This window comes from Bos indicus, chromosome 29, assembly GCF_029378745.1.
Source record: "Bos indicus isolate NIAB-ARS_2022 breed Sahiwal x Tharparkar chromosome 29, NIAB-ARS_B.indTharparkar_mat_pri_1.0, whole genome shotgun sequence".
NCBI lineage: Eukaryota > Metazoa > Chordata > Mammalia > Artiodactyla > Bovidae > Bos > Bos indicus.
The window spans coordinates 25,586,826-25,608,055 of NC_091788.1; the positions used below are offsets into that span (position 1 = coordinate 25,586,826).

The window sequence follows — 21,230 nt, forward strand, 5'->3', positions numbered from 1 at the left end:
GCCTGTGCATGCCTGTGCCTGCACACATCCCCATACACATATGCACATACCTACAAACATCTTAGCATCAGACTCATCACCCTTCAGTCACTGGACAGACTTTCTGTTCCCATCAGGGCTCAGTGGACTTGAGGGGGTGGGGGATGTCCCTCCTCCAGGAGACTTGGATGGGGTTAAATGAGACAAGTCTAGGGGAGCTGAGGAAGGAATAGAAAGCCCCCCTTGATCTCCTCCAGGGCCTCCTCCCTCCTGTGGACGCTGGAGCAAGCCCACTAAGTCCTCTTCCTACACATACAGTGGCCCCTGCCCGACTGGGCCAGGAGCGTGTGCAGGGATGGCTGGTTTCTATGGTACCAGTGACTGTGTAAGCAGCTTTTAAGTAGCTCTGATTTACACAGAACGAGCTGGGGAAAAAAAAAAAAAAGCTCCCACCTCTAAAAGCATTAGACAATAATTTCACCAAACAGCCTGATTCAGGGGCTCAATTAATCTGCTCTGCTCTTATCAATGGGCTTTCTGCAAATCAGGACCCAACCACAGCATGACTGAAAGAAACGCCTCAGCAGGGAGACAGATTACATTTGCACACCACCTGCCCATTGACAGGGCTTCTCTAAGCAGGGATAGAGAGCCCAGCATGACCACCAGAGCCAGCCCCTCCCCTTGGTACTCTGGGGCACACTCCTTCACAACATGCTGGCATCCTGCAATGCAATTTCCCACTGCAAATCAAGGAGAACTAGGAGACTTCCAAACAGCAAAGGATCCTGGGAGCTGGGCTCTATTCAGACTGAGGCAGGGGCTGTCCTCCCTTTGCTGAAGGGGCTAGAGCAGACTTCCCAGCCGATGGAGGGCTGCGATGGGACTGGTTCCAGTTGCTGCCAGATGCTATCTCAACCAGCCCAGAGCTCACTGCAAAGAGGAGAGCTGAGGTCCTCTAATCTTTAACGCCCAGGTCAAAGACAGGACTTCTCTTCCTTCTGCAGCTACCAGACAGATGCCAGCCTTGCATCACACTGACCAGGCATTAGCCACAAAGCCCAGTGAATAAGAGCTTCCCTGGCGGCTCAGATGGTAAAGAATCCACCTGCAATGCAGGAGACCCAGGTTCAATCTCTGGTTCGGGAAGATGCCCCGGAGATGGGAATGGCTGCCCACGCCAGTATTCTTGCCTGGAGAATTCCATAAGACACAGCAATGTAAGATACGCGTCAGCTGCAGATTCTAGAATCTGCAGATACCCTCTTTCAGGGGGTGTCCTGTCCATCCCTCCCATCCCTAATCGGAGGGGTTATCAGAGAAAACAGGGTCTATGCCTCCACACAGAAGAGCAAACAGTATTTACAGGAAGGAAGTTTCTCTTCAGCACTTCTGACGAGTTAAGGGCATAATTGCTTTTCTGCTCCTTAAACTTGAATTTGCCTATGAAATATCTTGAGTTTGGGTTCAAATGCAAATTGTGATTCATAAGGTCAGAGGCTAAGCCCAAGGTTCTGTGTTTTTACCAACGCTCCCGATGATGCCATTATAGCTAGTCCAGAGATCATAGTTTTTATTAACAGGGGTTAAAGTACAAAAAGGAGCCAGAATAAAGAAAGGAAAGAAGGAAGGAGGGAGGGAGAGGGGAACAAGGGGTGAGGGAGAGGAGAAGAGAAAGAAGCAAACCAGAAGACAAAATGGAAGCAGTGTATGTTGGCAAATCCAATTCTCAGCTCTCTCTCCTACTGTGGATCCAGCCCTAAACTTGGACCAAGTAAAAGTCTGCTCATAGGGTAAGACTTCCCCAACCTGACCAAAAATACTACCTTTTTCGAGCCAACCTAACTCACCTACATCTTGAGGTTAAGACAATGATCTTTGTGCTAAGATACTCATCCATCCTTTTCAGTAAGAGTCCCTACAAAAGATGCAAAATTGTCAAAGGGAGAACATTTTAACCCATTCCCATCTTAAGAGACACATTGTAGATTTCTTAGTAGCATCTAGAGAAGTAGGTGTAAGTAAGAATCTTGGATTTGGAGTCAGACCTAGAGGCTAGTCCCAGCTCTGCCTGAAATCTTGCACAAGTTCCTATTGTTTATTTACTAAATATTTCGTAATCACCTACTAAGTGCTGGACATTGTTCTAGGTGTGGGGGAGATAGCTGTGAACAAAAGAGGTGAAGCCCTAGTTCTCAATGAGCTGAAAGTCTAATAGAGGAAGACACAAGATACTAAATATATAGCATGTCTACAGTAGACTGCTCTGGTTCTGGAGAAAAATAAAGCAGAACAAGGAGATATAAAAGAATGGATTGTTCTTTTATATAGGATGGTCAGAAAAAGTGCCTTTGATAAAGGGGCATCTGAGCTGAGGCAGGAAGGAGCTGTGTCGATATCTGGGGAAGACATTCCAGGCAGCAGGTGCAAGGACCCTGAGGCTTGGCTTCATTGTCTATAAAATAAAGAGGTAAGGCAACAAGGTCTTTGTGACACAGTTCTGAGGTTCCAGAGTCTTCCGGTCAGGAGCAGGAGGGGCTCTGGAGGTGGGGGAAATAGACCTGTCCTGTGCAAATGGGCCAGGGTGGTGAAACCTCCAGGCCACCTCAACAGCCTCCTCCTTTTTTACAGTCTTTCCAACTCTGTTTCTAGGAGCAAGTCACCTAGTTGTTTTTAAGAAACAAAAATAATCTGTCCTGTTAAGGGAGAGATATTTTAAAACCACTGAATGGATTTTTTCCTTCCCAGCTTTTGTTTTTTATTGATACATCTCCTCTCCTTCCAGTTCTAAAATAAGCCCCCTGTCTGCCCATGCACTAATCCAAAGGCAACACGGCGCAGATGGCCTGGGCCTGGGCAGAGCCAGGTGGAGGTCGCTCGGAAGGCACCAGACCCCGAGAAAGACACCAAGACAGCCTGGCCAGCCTGGCCTCACCCATGGCCTGCTTCCTCCAACTCCAGGTGACGAGACGTTCTTAAAAACAGCAATGGAATGTGGTGAGAGCTGGCATTTGCAAATGACAAATTTCTGACTGAATTCCAGTTCTCTGGAATGGAAAACCAGCAGCTTCCTGTTACAAAATGTACCAACAGTTCATGCCTAATACATGGGTGTGGGCAATGCATATACTTCAAATCTAAATTTGGCTTAAAATGTAACAAAGCCAGCATATTTTTAGCCAGGTAAACATTTCTAGGGACTAGGTCAAATTTATATTGGTTTCTGTTCTGCAATCCAGAGAAGATGATTCCAAATGAGTGAGAAGCAGGGACCCAAGGGGAAAGCCACACAGATCCCCAAGGCAATTGGGAGTCACTGATTCCTAGTGAACATCTCCAGTTTGTGAGAGCTTCCCAGGACAAAATAGTTTTGTCCTTTCCCACTAGAGTTGTGTGTGTGCTAGCTAAGTCACTTCACTTATGTCCTACTCTTTACAACCCCATGGACTGTAGCCTGCCAGGCTCCTCTGTCCATGGGATTCTCCAGGCAAGAATACTGGAGTAGGGTTGCCATGCCCTCCTCCAGGGCATTTTCCCAACCCAGGGATTGAACCCAGGCCTCCAGCATTGCAAGCATTCTCTTCACCTATTGAGCCGCCAAGGAAGCCAGCATCTTTTAAAGAACAAAGCCCCAGCTACTTTAGGAAGGCAAGTCTTATCTGGGTTTTACTACCTCTCATGCTAAAGAACCTTAAACAGATTGTTTTCCGTCTCTGTGCTTTCGTCTCTCCTCCCCACCCTCAACTAGAATTAGGAGAGGCACAGAGAGAGGACCATGCCGTGGGGGAGGACGCAGACTCTGTTAGCGTTGCTGAGTTTTGGGCCTATTTCCTCCACTTGTAGGCAGGTGACCTTGGGCAAGTTGCTTATGCTCTACCTTCCCTGGTTCATCTGTAAAATGGAGATAATAACCAAAGTGCCTACCTCAGAGATTATTGCTTTTATAATAATTAAATGGGAAAATCCATAGAGAGTGCTTAGAAGAATGACCAGCACATAGCAAGAGCTCAGTAAGTCACAGTAGATCTTATCTGCCCCATACCAGACAGTCTCACACACAGTATTGTTTTGATCTACACGGCACACTGAAGTGCTATACTTTCCCTTGGGCAGCTGAGGCTTAGTGGGACTGACTTGTCCAAGTTGCAGTTCAACAACTATTTACTGAGGACTTACAGTGTGCCGGGCCCTACACCAGCACTGGGGAAGTTAGATGCTTGGTAAATAAATGGGGAGGTACGATCTTAACCTGGGTCTCTCTGACTTCCAGCCTAGGGGAGCAGGGTCTAAGATGCTGGGCAGAAAAAGCACGGATGTGAAAGTAGAGAGTTTCAAAGCTGACTCCATGCGGTGTCAGTCACGTTACTGACCTTCTCTGAGCCTCAAACATGAAACGGATGAAATGCCACCAGCCTTATCTCATTGTGGTGAGGCTTAAATGAGATGATGTATGGAGAGTGTCTGGCCCGTGGGAGATGTTGAATGGTGGTCTGCTGCCACAATCATGCCATCCACAAAGAAGTCCTAGTTTTGTGATCCACTGAGCCAAATGCAAATGCTTTCAAATATGAAAGAATGAAAAGAACAGACTTGTGGTTGCCAAGGGGGACGGGGCTGGGAGAAAAATGGACTGGGAGTTTGGGATTTGCAGTGCAAACTTTTATATAGAGAGTGGATAAACAACGAGATCCAACAAGTACAAGGAACTGTATTCAATAAATATATATTTATATATATATGGCAATAAACCATAACAGAAAAGAATATGAAAAGGAAGGTGTATATATATATATATATATGTATGTATGTATAACTGAATCACTTTGCTGTACAGCAGAAATTAGCACAAGATTGTAAATCAGCTATACTTCAATAAAGTAATTTTTAGGAAAAGAATACTTATCTTAACTACTCAGTAGATGGAGAAGGAAAGAACATAGCTTAAGGCTGGTTCCAATTCTTTAAGCCACCAGGCCCTTCAGAGCAGAACATCTGACTGCCATGAGAGAGGTGGGGAGAACACTGGGCCTGGATCCCAGGTTTTTGCTCTGCCCTCCGAGCTGGGTGACCATGAGCAACTCACACCCCTCTCTAGGCTGTTTCACCATTGGCAATGGAGCTATGGAAATAGATGGCCTCCAGGGTCCGTACTGGCTCAGAAACCCCAAATATCCAGTCCATAGAGGCACAGATCACTAAGCAGACATCCCGAGTGAGCCTGATTCTTACAAATCTGGTTTCGTCGCCTAAATGGTATTTTTCCCTCCAGGGTTTCCTCTGTCCAGAGATAGTTAACAAGCAAAGTCCACAAACTGGAAGGTCTGACAGTTCGGGGATGCTTTGTGGCCCACATACTTTGACGTCAACATGCGTCACTCCCAGGTCTGAAAATAATCAAAGCAAATCAGCATGCAATGGGAACTGTCTGCAGAGCTGCCACAGGAGGACAGGAAAGAGGTCCTGCCAGCTGTCAGGCACATGGACCTGCTGGGTTGAGCAGCACGGGGGTGACCTGGGGGACAGCAGGCAGTGAGAGGAGCCTGTGCCCAGACTGCAGCAAGATGCGAGCCAAAGCCAGTGGAGCTCCTCACTTGGTAAATGCAGAACCTCTAGCAACAGGCTGGGACAGGCACAGAGGCCCCGACAAGAAGGAGACAGTGGGAAGGTCAAGGCCAGGGTAACAGGGAGCAGGTTCCAAGGAGCAGAGGGCTTGGAGATTTGATTTTTTTTTTAAAGCAGTACCCCAGTATGGGACTCAGGCCTCTTCTAGTTACTGGCAGAAGAAGACAGGGGTTAAGAGCACAGATTTTGGACTCAGAAACACCAGGTAGGAATCCTGCTACTGTTCAAACCAGCTGTGTGACCTGAAAAAGACCTCTCTCAGGCATCTCCCCATTGACCCCTCGCTTTCCTCCTTCCTGGTAAATCAGGCTCAGAAAGTGAGTGTGAAGACTGAGATTGAGTGTGAAGATTGTGTGGAAATGGCACACGAGTGGTTGCTATCATCCTTATTCCTGGAAGGCTGGTCCTATCCTCTTGTCTTAACCAACTAAAATCCTTTAGAACACTTCTCAGTCCCCCTTTCCAAGTTGTTGGTGGGGGGATCTGCCAAAGCCCTCCAGAGCCCACAGTGTCCTACCCGCACAAACTTTCCAGTCTACTGAACCCCCATGATCACATCCAGATAGACCTTCCAGTGGAGCAACCACAGCGTGGATGCAGTAGACATCCTTGTGTAAAGGAAACGTGTGTAAAGCAATCTGCCTCTTCCCGCTACCCAGCCAGGCAAGTTTCCCCGAGACCTGGTTGGAGAGCTTTGACACTGGCTTCACCCTCTGTCTCCTATGCTTGGCCACCCACCACCACGGGCTCGTTTGAGCTCATACACCGACAGACAGTTCTACAGGAGCCATATGGCTGAGCCACAGCTTCGTGAACACAGCTGGTGCTCAACAGACACTCAATCCTGTTTTTCAATTCTTCCTTTTACCTTCCCCCTCCTTTCCTTCTTTCCTTCTGGAATATGAACCAAGAACTTACTACGTGTTGATGCATTCCTGCTGATGTAGCACGGGCAGAGATCATGAGAGTCACCCCCCCGACCTCATGGAAGTTGTGGTCTGTCTAAATAAGCAATCATAGTTCAAGTTACAGGAGCTCAGAGTAGGCTATGGGAGCACACAGGAGACAGACTACCTTCAGACCATGGTGGTGGCAAAGGACTTCCTGGAGGAGGTGACACTAAGCCTGACCTTGAATGGGTAACGGATGAGAAGGGTTGAGCCAGTCAAAGGAATTCTAAGTAGTGAGGAGAGAAAGAGGGTTAAAGCAGAGAAAGGACCTTGCTTCTGTTCAGACTCCTTGCCTTCTCCATGCCTTGATGAGTAAAATTCAACCTGGTGTTTTCATATTTTAAAAAATTTCTTCATTAAAAAGAATCTCTTTTGTACTTTCAACCTTGGAAACGTCTTAGATTTTTATAAGAGATTATCAAATAAACTTGGATCTTATGATTTCCATAAAATTTCCACAACCATCCTCATAAAAGAAGAGGAATTAAGCCAAGATTCTCACGGTATACCAGAATGGAGATAAGAAGTCCAGATCCCAGTGAAACAAACTTGGCCAGGCTCTTTATTGTGAGTGCACACACACACACACACACACACACACACACACTCTTACTTCACACACTCCTACCTCATATATGTTCTCATGGATATACCACAGATGTCAAGGGGATTGCTAATGTAGACTCTTTTGCCAAGGCTTTCTTTTTGTTTCCCAACATTTTATTTTGAAAAATTTCAAACAAAAGTTGAAAGAGTTGCACATGTATCTAGATTCACCAGTTTTAAACATTTCACAACATTTGCTTTCTCCCTCTATCTGCACATATACTTTTTTTTGTCCTGAACCCATTTGGGAATTAGTTGCTGACACACAGATACCTCACCTCTAAATACAGCATGTATCTTCCAAGAAAATGGACATTTTCTTACATTATTTCCAACCATTAACAACAATGGAGTAATCATGCTCAGTCGCTCAGTTGTGTCCAACTCTTTGTGACCCCATGGACTATAGCCCACCAGGCTCTTCTGTCCATGGGATTGTCCAGGCAAGAATACTAGAGTGGGTTGCCATTTCCTACTCCAGGGGATCTTTCCAACCCAGGGATCAAACCTATGTCTCCCACATCTTCCCACATTGTAGGTGGATTCTTTACCACTGAGCCACCAGGGAAGCCCCAGTGGAGTAATACTACCTAATACACAATCTGCATTCAAGTATCTCCCATTGTCTCCAAAATGACCTTTCTAGCATTTATGGCTTTGCTTGTCAAGGATCTCTTATTGGATTTGGTTATCATGTCTCTTCAGTCTCCTTTTCTAGAATAGTTCCCCATCTACCTTTTAATATTCTTCTTGTTTGTTTTTCATGACATTGTCGGTTTGGAAGATCCCAGGCTCAGTGTCCTAAAGAATGACCCATAATCTGAATTTATCTGATTGCTTCTGCAGGCCAACAATTTATCAAATACCCCATTTTTCCTTCTTCTGTCCAGAATCAGCCCTGCCAGTTACACAGTGATTACACCTTACTGGACCTTGGGGCATGAGAGCACTTGGAATTCTACAAACCCCAGAGAGGTTAAATGATATGATGAAGTAGCTAATATTTATTTAATATTGAATGAATATTTTCAATATTTCTAAACTCTGGGGCAGAGGGGAGGAGCCAGATATCATATATACCATGCCAAAATAAATTTTATAGCAGTTTACTTTGATTCCATATTAACAACGCCTTTTCAGATTTTTTTTTTTAAGTGCTTTCATACTTGCTATTTCAGAGCCTTGACTTTGAGGTCAAACAGTTAAGGGTTCAAATTCTGGTCCACAACTTAACCAGCTGTGCTACTTGGAAAAGTAGTTTAACCTCTCCTTGAAGGGTATTAACTGTGGAAGATGATGAGGTCAGTGTCTCATGCATAATAATCACCTCTATTAAGCATCACAAAAACTCTCCAAAAAAAAAGAGTAGAGCAAGTATCATTCTACCCATTTTGTAGATGAGGCAACTGAGGCTCAAAAGAAAATGTAACTTACCAAAGGTCATGCAGCAAAGTATCTGAAGAACCAAAGCTGCTGATTCCCAGGACTGTCATTTCTGTTCTCTTGGGGAAGTAGCGTCTATCTAACGGGGTGTTGTGAGGATTAAATGAAATGACGCATGTCCAGTGCCATGCTCTGTCAGTGTCAGTTCCCATTATTATAATCATGTTCTTGTGAGTATTTGATTTGGTTCCAAGGCTCCAAAAGAACCTCACCATTATCTTGACCCAGCCCCCACACCTACAAACCAAAATTCACGGGAGGTACTGAAGTTTCACTTGGAGAGAGAAAATATTCTGAGGCTGTGGGGCCATTGTTTGCAAAACACAAGAGAGGGTCTGTTTTCCTTGGGAAATGGAGCACTAAGTCATGAATCATTCTTTAGGTTCTGTGTGGGCGACTTGGGGTTCCTGCGAAAACTTTTAGCTGTCACTCACTGCTGACTTGTGCGGACTGAAGCACAAAAGCCTGACCCAGTTTTGTTCCCAAAATCACATGAACCATTCTGCCCAAGACATTCCAGGAACACATTGTCCATCTCTTTGAACAATGTGACCAAGAGACAGAGTCACCATTGAAAGTGGCCCTGTGGCTATTAGTAAAACACTATTGGGCACCCAGCCATGCCTTGGGGCACCTTAATGACCAACCTGATCACAAGGTTTAGCTCCCACCACAATCATGCCAGCCCTAAGGGAAGAGGGCTTTCCTTCTGCCTTTAGAACAATGAGAAGCCATTCAGAAGCCAAATCAATGGGATTGTTCCATTCTTGGTCCCGGGCAACACAATCAGATTGGCCAGTTCCATTCAACCACCTTGACAGTACCAGTTCAGATTGGGTGTTCAAAGGAGGCTTCCCATAAGTTTGGTTTGCAGCAGATCCCTCAGCTTGGTTAGTGCTATAGAAATGGCATGTTTGGAACCAAAATGTGAAGATTTCACTTCACAACTCTGGACACGACTCATTTAGAGGACACTGTTCTTAACTTACTCTTGCTCCCCATTCATCTAACAAAGGCTCCGCTACGCTCTCTGCTTTCACAGGGCAAACCACCTGTTCTCCATATAATTAACCATGCGCTTGAGAGGTAGAGAGGTAGGGTAGAAAGAACATGAGCTTGCAATGAGGCAGATCTGGTTTCCAAACTTGGCTCTGACCTTGGGTAATAAAAAGAGGCAATATCACATATTTTTCGCTTATTACATACCAGGCTCTGTGTTAGCAACCTCCCAGTATTATCTCATTGGATTCTTACGGACAATGTTTAAGACTCATTGTTTCTGCTTTATAGATAAGGACACTTACATTTAGAGATGTTAACTTGCCCAAAGCCTAGATTTGAACCCAGGTCTGTCTCTCAATTAAGCCTAAGCAACCATCTTAAAACTGCCTTCCAGGGACTTCTCTGGTGTTCCAGTGGCTAAGACTCCATGCTCCCAATGCAGGGGGCACAGGTTCGATCCCCAGTCAGGAAACTATATCCCACGTGCCACAACTAAGAGCTCACATGCCACAGCTAAGAGTTTGCATGCCATAACTAAAGATCCCACAGGCCACAGCTAAGTCCTGGAGCAGCCAAATATTAATAAAGCAATAAATATGAACAAAAACTGCCTCCAGGTGGTAACTTCCCTTGGTTTCATCTTCCTCCTATGAAATTCACGGGCCACTTTACATTTTACCCAGTTTCTTGTGCCTCATACTAAATTTTATATACATAATATATATATAATATACATTATACACACACACACACACACGCACATATATATATGTATATATATATATAATCCCTGCAGACTACTACCTGGCTTATAGTAGATGTCCCATAACTGTTCCCTTCCTTGGTGCTGAGACTGATTTTAAGAAATAAGAATCTCTCAAGCCAAATGTCCAAAATCTCACTAGGTGTTTCGGATTTTGCAGACTGGCTTCACTAAGTCTTAGGAGTTTCACTAAGGCCTAATTAAAACACCTCTCTCAAAGCTACATCTCTTACATCTTATAAATAAATAAAATGGGACACCAAGACTTGGTTCTTCCATCTCGGTCACAGAGGAAGGGAGTATGAGAAGCGGGGAGCAAATCAAGCTATTCTGAAAGCTGGAAATTGAGCTGTAATTCCTCCAGTCTGGCCTTTGATGTGTGTGTGCTCACATGTGCTTATTACTTTAAGCTGTTCCATGTGTATAGATTTGTATATGTGTGTGTATTTGTGTATATACACATAACCAGAAGTTGATGCATTTATATACACACATATATACACACGTAATGATACTCTAAATGAGCCACCAGTCCCACCCTTAAAGTGTTTTCAGAAAATTAACCCATGAAATAAGCAATAATACGTGAACTATAAACATTCTTGCATGTTGGCAGATAACCATACTACACATTCTCCTCCAAGAACTGAGGAAGAGAAGAAAGGGAATAACACAATAGCAGAAAAATGCACTAATCAAATCCATAATCAACTTTGATGATGGAGCAAGGATTCTAATCAAAACACAATGGGGCAAAGTTGCAACAGGTTGCAAGCTTGGAGCTGCATTCTCTTCCCGGGGGGCCTTGTCTGTGTTTTTTTTTTTTAAACATCTAAAACACCCACAGAGGATTTCCATCACTTTTAATTACTTTTTTAAAGAAGTGAGCTGCAAGTTGAACACCAGGCTCCTAAAAACAGGAAATATCAAAGTATTATATATATATATATATAATTTTTTTTCCCTCTGCAACTGCTTCTTAAAAATAGGCTAACCTCTCCTCAAATAGCTCATGAGCATTCCTTATCTGAAGGTCGGTCGGACAGGGTTTCTGAACTAACACAGAGCAGGTCTCTAAAACAATTCTTTGCACATGGTCATAATTTATACGCCATGTTAACAGAGCAGATGCTATAAATGTTCATTCTTGGGGGGAGGCCCAGGTATCCCAGCACCAGGAGGGGGACTTGGGAGGGATGTTGCAGCTGCAGAACAGTTCCTCTCTCTAGGGGTCGAGCCCCAGCTATAGGTTTGTGGGAGAAATTCAAGGTGAGGGGCTTGGCGAGCGGACAGGGGCGCTGCACCTAAAAGTTAGTTGCTGGCTACATCAGGTCTTTTCACACTTGATGGAGATGGAGAACAGGCTTGGGGGAGAATGGGCCATCACTGGCTGAAATAAGTTGCTGCCTAATATAAGCCATGAGAACTGTCTCCTTTCCCCATATCACACCATGTTAGAGATTCTGAACCTTAAACTAATAATAATAATCACTATCATTTCCCAAGGGTCTGCTATGAACCAGGTCTTTTATGGACACCATCTCTCCATAACTACCCGCATGCTCAGGATCACTATCGACCAGGAAGGCAACAGGCAATTCCAATTTTTCAACTGCAAGAAGCCTTTGTTCTTTGCTCATGCTCACCTTTTGAAAGGAAGATACTAAATATGAAGTCATCACCTGTTACGTGAAGGCGTGGCTTCCCTGTGGCTACACCCACTCCTGCTCTGCACCACTGCATGCCCTCCCCCTTCCCCACATGTTCATCTCACCCCCTCTCCTCCCCACCCAGCTATTCCTGCCCATCGCGGAACCCACCGTCTCCAGCCCCCTCTGTGAGGCTCTCTGGACTTCTCCAGCCATCGTGGCCTTTTCCTTCCTTCCAGCCCCAAGTAGCCCTCTCAGCCCTCTTTGTGCTGTGCCCCGACGTCTTCAGTCCATCAGTTATACCTCCCATCTAGACTATAAGACCTCCAAGGCCCAGACCATGTCTAATGTACCCTCTCCTTCCACCAGAACATGAAAGAGGGAGGCAGCTATGCAGACGGGGAAGACCACCAGCCTGCAAGCCAGACCACCCACAGCTGGACTCCCTGCTTGCCACCCTGGAGCAGGATGACCTGGAGACACTCACTCAAGCTTGCTGAGTCCTGTTTACTCCTCCAGCTCAGTGGCTAGAGCAGTGGTCTTATAAGTCAGGGCCTGTGAGTAACTGGAAAGTCCCTATGATCTGCTCTCTATAGCATGCTGGTTAAGAACAGGGAGTCCAGAACCAGGCTGTCCAAGTTCTAATTCTACTCCTGCTATTCATGGGGTCACTAACCCAGCCTTTGCCTCAGTTTCCCAAGTGTAAAATGAGAATAATAACACGTCTCATTGGATTGTTGTAAGAATCAAATGAGGTCTTTTAGAACAATTCCTGGCATGTCGGAAGTGCTATGTGATGACTTGCCATTATTATATTACTGTCGTTGAAGAAGATGTTACATGAAATTATTGTCATAGGAAGTCATATCTGCTTTAAGTGTTACTGTGAGGATGAAATGAGATCATACAAAGAAAGCCTGGCACGTCAGGCACTTCCCTCACCTTCCCACCATGCCTGGTACTATATTAGGTATGTGACAGATGTTCTGTAAACCCTTGTGAACTGAATGATACCTTCTCAAGGGCTTGACAGAATAAGCTATGCCTTTTCTCACTGAGAGGCTATTAGATCTACATTCAACAATGCCCCATCTCTTGGTTTAGCAATATAAATGGCTTATTTTATTGTTTCCTATTTGCCAGACACTGGGCTTTACATATCTTACTTATATATGTATATAAATATATATCTATGATGTATGTATATGCGTATATACAGACAGGTGTATATGGCACTTTGCAAATGTTATTTTTCTTAAGCCTCTCACAATTTGTGTGGTCGTTAAATGCCCATTGTTACAGATGGGAACATTGAGGCCCAGAGAGGTTAATGGACTAGGTCACCAGCTTGTACATGGTGGAGACAGGACACCTTGGATATCCACCTGACCTTTAAAGCCTGTGCTACTGACCATTGCACAGCCCAGCCTAGTAAAAGCCCCTGAGTAACAAAGGGAGTCAAATGCCCCAAGATATCATTTGCCACTTAACTCCTCATCTCCGGAGGATCTTCTAGTGACAAATATCAGGTTTTGAATCTGGACTACCAAGCCTGACCCTGTCCTCAAGCTGCATGGAGAGGCTTTCCTGGATGGTGCACATGCACTGCGTCAGGCCCAGAGGGAGAAGACTTGTCCGAAGAGGAAAACCCCTTTGCCAGTGATTCTCTGATGCCAGGGCGAGGCCATGAGAACAAGGATCTGCACCTGCCACAAAGAAGAACCACCAGGAAGCCCGGCCATGAATGAAAAAAAAGGGGGGGAGGCAGGCTGTCAAAAACAGGTAGCCCACTGGAAGGTCCATCCAAACCACCCTCGTGGTCAGTACACAGGGCCCTGTTGAGAGCAAGGGAGGCGGGGTGGGGGCAGACAAGGGACTGTGGGCCGTGGGTGGGGGAGGAGGAAAGCCTTGAGGGAACCGGACCACACGAGCCCCTCTGGCAGCAGCTGAAGAGCATTTTTCTAGAAAACGGTAATGAATCACCTTTTCAGAGCCTGCCCATTGAAAGTCCTCCAACCCAGTGTGTTAAGTGAAAGGTCGAATGGACAGCGGTAGAACAGCTGCCTGGTCGCAATGATCACTGAGTCCACTCTGCCCTCATTCCTCAGGCCCTCTTCATCAGGATGGAGGGTGTGTGTCACATCCCCGAGTCACCACTCTGGCCTCCCACATCCACTCCATCACACCCCACCACACCCCATCAGCCCTGCCTCCAAGGATGGAGGGGACACTCTCACAAGAGCACAGCCCCCAGGCTCACTCTTGTTTCAGAGACCACTGAACAAATCCTGTGATGAACGGCAGAAAAAGAGCTCAGAGCACAAAACCCTATAGCAGAGACAGGCCCAGCAGCATTGGGGGGAAATCTTGCCTTCCTCCCACACGCCATCACTCAAACCTGTCAGCTTCCAAAAATGTTTAGCAAGTGCAGCAGCAAGGGGCATGCTTATCAGCCTGGTGTGGGAGCGTAATCTGCTTTGAGGGCCTTCTCCAGCCCAGAGTTCCAAAAGTCTGCTTACAATTAGCTTCCAGCTTCAGTTCCTCCATCAGAAAGGCTAGGAATGTGTTGAGTTCTAGCCTCTGATCAGAAAAAGCTCTAGGAGAAGGTGGAGACAGGGTCAGCAGAGATTAAGTGCCAAAAAGGTCAGCTGGTCTGTTGCCACTTCCCTGACACCAGCCCCACACTACCTCCCCCGCTGGCTTTCCGCCTCTCCTGACTGGGACAGTCACATCCGTCAGGTCGGCCTGTCCCCAAAAGTCCCTGCTGACTAACTGCCAAGAAAATACAGCGTGCCCCTGCTCCCTCCTACCAGGAGAGGGAGGGGGGAAAAAAGGAGCAGGGAAGGCAGGAAGCCAGGAGAATCGGATTGGCCCTTGCTGATTTCCTTAAAAGAGATTGCATGGCTAGGGCCTGTCACCCAGCCGAATTGGGTGATGCGAGCTCGGTCTGGAAAGGTAGAAGTCATCAATTCTGTTCAAGCCACCCCCACACCCGCACCCCCCAGTCACCCGGGCTACCGGCACCGGGATCTACTACCCAGGAAGGAGGGGCTTAGCTTTGGGCCGCCATTCCAAGGCAGCCACCCCCGCCCCATCGCTCCAGCCAGCCGAGACGCTAGGAGTCTCCGGTTGCCTGCCTCCGCCGGTGCACCCGGCAGTCCTACTGCAGTCCCAGCACCGTGCCTGGAATGCTGTCAGCCCAAAGGATGGGGCAGGCCCGAGTATCTCCAAGCCGAGGGGGGCCGGTGCACTGCCACCCCTAGACCTCTTTTCCTGGATCTTGCATCCAAGCCAGGGGGGGAGTGGAGCCCAGCGAGGTCTCGGACCATTCCTCGGCAGGGACAGAATCTCTGCAGAACCGACAGACACACAGCCGCTGCAGCAGACACTGTCTTCTTGGGGCCAAGCCCCTTGACATGCAGAACCTGACATCTCCAGTGTGGCACATGGTTTTTTGAGGACACCCTGATCGTGCCCCACCCCACCGCGCCCCCAAAAGGAAGCCGCAGGCAGCCCGCATCCCGTCTCGCAGAGCTCCTTAAGGCAAACCTCGGTCACCCGGGCCACACCCACTGGCCAGCCCACTCTCCAAGCGCAACCCCCAATCTACTGGCCTAAGTGGAACGGTCCCCTTCTCAGCCCACAGGGTAGCCCTTTCCCCTCTCCAGCCGTGTCAACCTCCACCCTCAAAAAAGTATTCACCCTTCCCCCCCAGAACAGTGCCCCAGGCACACAGCACCTCTCACCTGGGTATCGAACCCGTTTTCCACCGAGCCGCTCATCCGCAGCGGGAGCCCCTCCCCCGCCGGCTCCTGCAGCCCCTGCGATTTCAGGGGGATCTGGCTAGGGTAGGCGGTCTTGCTCACCTCCACCTTGCTTCCCAACTTGAGATAGCAAGGCTGGGGGCCCGCCCGGGCTGGGGGCACGTGCAGGATGGGCGCGGCGCTGTGCACGGGTTTGGGCAGTCCCGACTTCATTTTGGAGGCCACCAGGATGGCCGGCATCTTCTCCCGGGGCTTCGGCTTTCCCAGCACGTCCCTGGAAGCGGCGGCGGAGGCGACCGCTAAAGGCAGCGCGGGCAGCAGAGCAGGCGCCGGGCTTCGGCCCGAGAGGCGCCCACCACCAGCCGAGGGAAAGAAAAAAAAAGAAAAAATCCCCGGGTCGGGGATCTCGGAGCAATCGGACGAGCTGGCCTTGGCGGTGCGGGAATCCGGCGGAGGACTGATCGCGCGGCGCTCAGCGGGTCCCACCTGGACGGATGCTGCCGCCGGATTTCACGCCCCTCCTGGGTGGCCCGTTCAAGGGCTCTGGGCGCTCAGGTTCTGTTGCCTCTTGCGATTCTCCTCCTGGGACCCTGAGGCTTGGACGCCCATATTAACTTGTCATTGCATCTCCGAAGTGAGGAGGCCCCGCTCGAAGAGGGGTGGCGGGGACCCACGCCTCCCGCTCCTGGGAGGTTGCGGGTGTGATCCGGCGAGCTAAGGGGCTAGTAACCGCGGATGGGAGGGAAGGAGCGATAAGAGGAAGGGAGGGAGGGCGCACGCAGCCCAGAACGTCTTCAGCGAGAGGCAGCTGTCGCTCTGATCGCAAGCACCGCAGTGTCCCCCCGCGACGCAGAGGCGCGGCGAGAGCCCCCGAAAGGTCTCTTTAGGTGTGACAGTCAGTCACCACTGCCAGAAGCCCCCCGGGGCAGAGAGCACTTCGGCGCCCGAGGGTCTGCACATGCTCCGTGCGCTATAGCGCAGCAAGGCTGTGGCCGCGGGCCGCGGGCACCTGGACGCGCGGCTGGAGGGCTGGGCTGGGCAGGGCAGGGCAAGGCAGCGCTCGCGAGCGGCAGCCGCGCTTCCCGGGAAGGCTGCGCTGGATGCGGGGCTCAGCGAAGGGGAGGACAGGCTGCGACCCGCGCGGCTGCGGCGCGCGCTGACAGCCCGGGCCGCCTCAACGCGCCGATTGGTCCGCGGCGGGCCAATTGGCGGCCGCGGCTCTTCTGCAAAGGGGGCGTGGCCTCAACTCCCAGGGCCGCCGCCGAAACTCTGGGGCCGCGCTTGGCCGCAAGTACAAAGCCGGCTGGTGGCCGCTCTGCAGCGCGGCTCTGGCCGCGCGCTCCCCCGCGGGTCCACACCCCCCGCGTCCTGAAACCTTTTTGAAAAATGCCCTTTCGAACGCAAGCGCCCGCCTCGGGGCCCCGCGGGGAAGGCTCCGGGGAAGTTTGTTTCCTTTTTTAAATTGTTCTGGTCACCTTAACGGTCTGAGGCTTCCGGAGTCGCGCCTGCAGCCTCGCGGCCCCCCATCTGGTCTGGGCAGGGCGGTTCCTTAGGCTCCCGCGTGAAGGACGCGCCAGCCATTTCTTCTCTTTTCTGCCAGCTCCTCCAGGCGGGCCGGGGGGCCTCCGAATGGCTTCCTCTCCAGCTTTCAAAGGCTGCACATTTCACTTAACTATGTGAAGTATTTATAGGCAAATACAATACCCCCGCGAAGCCTGCCGACCCCAGACGGTTCCTCCTCGCAACCTACCACATACTGTAATTAGAGTGGCCAGAGGAAGCCCGGAGAAGCTCCAGGACCCCGGCCGGGCTCGGGCTAAAATCTTGCTGCGTTTCGGATAAGAACCCCTCTCTGTCTGCGCCTCGGACGCACTGACCCCACAGGTTCCTCGACTTCAATCCGCTCGAGGATTTCTCTCCTGTCCCAGGCGCTCTGTGGGTTCCTAGCAGAGAGCTGGAAGAGATGACACAGGCAGGCCAGACCCCTCGCGATTCATAGATGAGGATTACTCCCCCGCCCCCACTCCGTCCCCGTAGAACTTCCTGGATTTAAATCGGGCAAGTTCTTTGACTTAGATACATCTTTACAAAGCTTCGGTTATTACTGGGAGTAAGGAGGGGAGTTGACGACATTATGTTATTGTTTGGATAAATGAGATAGTTCATTACAGTCACGTAGCATGGGTACTTGCCTGGAGAATCCCAGGGACGGGGGAGCCTGGGGGGCTGCGGTCTATGGGGTCGTACAGAGTCGGACACGACTGAAGTGACCTAGCAGCAGCAGCAGCACGGGTACTTGGCAATGTGAAAGACCGGTAGAAGTTAGTATTATTATCCCTATTATTAAATTACTGCTCCTGGTATCCCCCACGCCACCCTCCAGTCATTTCTATTTACGTAAAGTTGTTTCACTTCTCTGTCTCTGAGATACAGGTTTTTCACAGTATGCCCACCCTATAGCCTAATTTTCAATGTTGATAGCATTGATTTGTTATTATCCTGATAGTAGGAAACTTCAAAGTTTTAAGATAGTCTCTTAAAACAGTATTAAGAAATAAGGTGCCTCTTACCCTGGCCTGCTCCCTCTCCCATTTTACCTCCATCCATTCTATGCAGCAACTTTCTTCTCTAGTTAGGCTGAACTGCACACAGTCTTGTATGCAATTCCAGGTATTCCTCCCTCTAAATTACACGTAGTCTGCCATGTCACTTACTTAGCACTCAGCCCTTTTCTATCTGATGCTACCTTGTTGTTTATTGTTTCATGTTTATTTTCTTCTTAAAGAGAAGGCCTCTTGAAGTCAGGAATGTGTTTTTAACCTGCATTAGATTCTCTCAGCATTGAGTATAATGCTGTGGACAGAATAGCTACCCAGATTGTTATCAGACAGATGAGTGAAAGATGCCAGGGGCAATTAACCAGAGGGAGAGCCCTTTAGATCCAGGTACATAAAATCATAAGAGATGCTATGCTCTGTTAAAACTTGGAGCCTCTCCTATCCAGAATTCTGGTTCTGCCAGATGTAGCAAGAGTTATGGAAATATATCGCAGTCTTTGACTTTAAAGATTATGGAGAGATTCCAAAGTATTTCCATGGCCTTAATGTAGTTTTTCTCCAAATGTGGTCCCCAGATCACCACCAGCAGCATCAACACCTGGAAGCTTGTTTGATAAGCCCCACCCCAGATCTGATAAACCAAAGTCCCGAAGTTGGGGCCCAAGGATCTAGGTTTACCAAGTGTTTAACCAAGTGATTCTGAGGAATGCATCAGGCATTCAGTGCTCTTTCAGGTCAGGGCTGCTTAAATTTTGATATGTTGCTGTTGTTCAGTCACTAAGTTGAGTCAAACTCTTTGTGACCCCATGGACTGCAGCTTGTCAGGCTTCCCTGTCCTTCACCATCTCCCAGAGTTTGCTCAAACTCATGTCCATTGAGTCAGTGATACCATCCAACAATATCATCCTCTGTCATCCCCTTCTCCTCTTGCCTTCAGTCTTTCCCAGCATCAGGGTCTTTTCCAATGAGTTGGCTCTTCACATCAGGTGGCCAAAGTATTGGAGTTTCCGTTTCAGCATCAGTCCTTCTAGTGAATATTCAGGGTTTATTTCCTTTAGGATTGACTGGTTTGATCTCCCCGCAGTCCAAGGAACACTCAAGAGTCTTCTCCAGCACCACAATTTGAAAGCATCAATTTTTCGGCACTCAGCCTTCTTTATGGTTCAGCTCCCACATCCATATGACTACTGGAGAACTCATAGCTTTGACTATAGGACTTTTGTTGGCAAAGTGATATCCCTGCTTAATATATGTAATATACCTTAATATACATAAGAATTACTGGAGATCTTGCTAAAATACAGATTCCATTCAGTAGTTCTGGACTGGGGCTGAGATTCTGATTTCAGAATAAACTCCCATGTGACACCCAGGCTGGTGGTCTGGAGCTCACACTTTGTGTAGTAAATTAAATCATAGGTAGCAAAATGGGTTCATCTCAAGGGCCATCTCTAGCTAACTGACTTTTTGTCACCCTGTGCTAAACGGAATTCCAAAGGTGAGTATATCTAATTAAGTTGGAAACAGCAGCCTGATCAATTAATAATGTCTGTCATGGGTACAGAAATGGATGGACATAGTGATGTATTTACTATGTATTTGCCATCTTGGGTTTCCCATTTAAATCATATTTGCACCAAGGTCATTTTCTGGGTTCTGAGACCCTCAAATAGGTACTAATTTGAAAAACAGTGCACTCTTTTTTAAAAAGTACCTCTTCCTAATACTCTAGGATTTGGTAAATATATGACCATGCACCTTAACTTGTGTGATTTATTTAACTTAAAGTCCAATGACTTCTCATCTTTCTTGATGGAAAACAAGTGAATCTTTTAGTCTGTTTCCAAATTCTTTCCCGGCCTCCACATCCCTTTAATAACTTTATTTGCTCTTTCCTGGAACAGTTTTCATCTCCCTTTATATTTTTCCTGTCTTCCCCTCATTTTCTTTCTTTACAGCAAAATAATTTTGTCATTATAGCAAGACATGGGAGGAAAAGCTCTTTTTTTCCCTGAGGCAAAAGAGATAATTGCAAGATTCCTCCTTAAATAAGATCATCTCAAATTATAAAAATGTCCTATAAAGTTACTCCTTCCACATAGATGCTGTGTTAACATGAATGAAGTCATTTGAAATCAATAAGTTTGGCAAGCATTGGTAGCTAAAGGAGTCACTGGTTTCAGATACAGCAAACTGCTTTGGAAAGAACACACTATCCAAGTTTCTTTTTATTGCTATTTTTTAAAAATAATATATATCATGGATAGTCCACTATTTTAAATCCCAACTTTGACAACCCTTCTCTTTTTCTCCTGTCAGACTCTCAACTTTCAAAACCACCCAATTTGAAACATATTGCCAAAGCTCCCAGGACCACTGAATCAGAATCTGAAGGGTTTGGCACCTCTCTGGCTGTAAGAACCACCCTTAGGTCAGGACGTGCCAGCTACACTGCTTTCTGATCCTATACAAGAGCCACTGGTAGATTAGTTGAGTGTAAATTGGTCTTTAGGGCTGATCTGCAAGTGACCAACCCCATCAACCCACCCTTTATCTGTGTTAAAGACCCCTAGCTGCGCTTACCTCCCAAGAAGACAGTCCTAAGAGAGACTGAAACATCTAAACCACAGCCTACCACACACACAAAAAAATATGCAGGGACCTGGGGAAGGAATCAACAGGCTCTTGGAGACCCTTACTATAAATTATGAAGGGACATATTGCAACTCTCCAGAATAATATAAAAAGCAAAACATTCTTGAGTTTATTGGGGAGTAAAAATAAGTTAGAAAGGCTTATTCTCAAATATGCACTTTTCCTTAGTTTTCTATGACATGGGTTGGCAACTTCCAATAATATCTCTTGCTGGCCCCAAATGCTTATCTTTTGGTAAT

The 21,230-nt window shown here is 47.6% G+C and overlaps 1 protein-coding gene across 4 annotated transcripts in view; it reads right to left on the minus strand.

Annotated features, from left to right (window-relative positions):
• The window catches only part of NAV2 (neuron navigator 2), a 423,984-nt gene extending 407,079 nt beyond the window's left edge, over positions 1-16,905 (minus strand). For 2 of the 4 annotated variants that reach the window (XM_070783121.1, XM_070783120.1), the window contains exon 1: positions 15,761-16,905. In XM_070783121.1, the coding sequence (XP_070639222.1) occupies positions 15,761-16,018 (258 nt within the window). In that variant the 5' untranslated portion in view covers positions 16,019-16,905. The remainder of the gene's footprint in view (positions 1-15,760) is intronic. The other 2 variants (XM_070783122.1, XM_070783123.1) reach the window with 1 other exon arrangement.
• Positions 16,906-21,230: the final 4,325 nt, after the last annotated feature.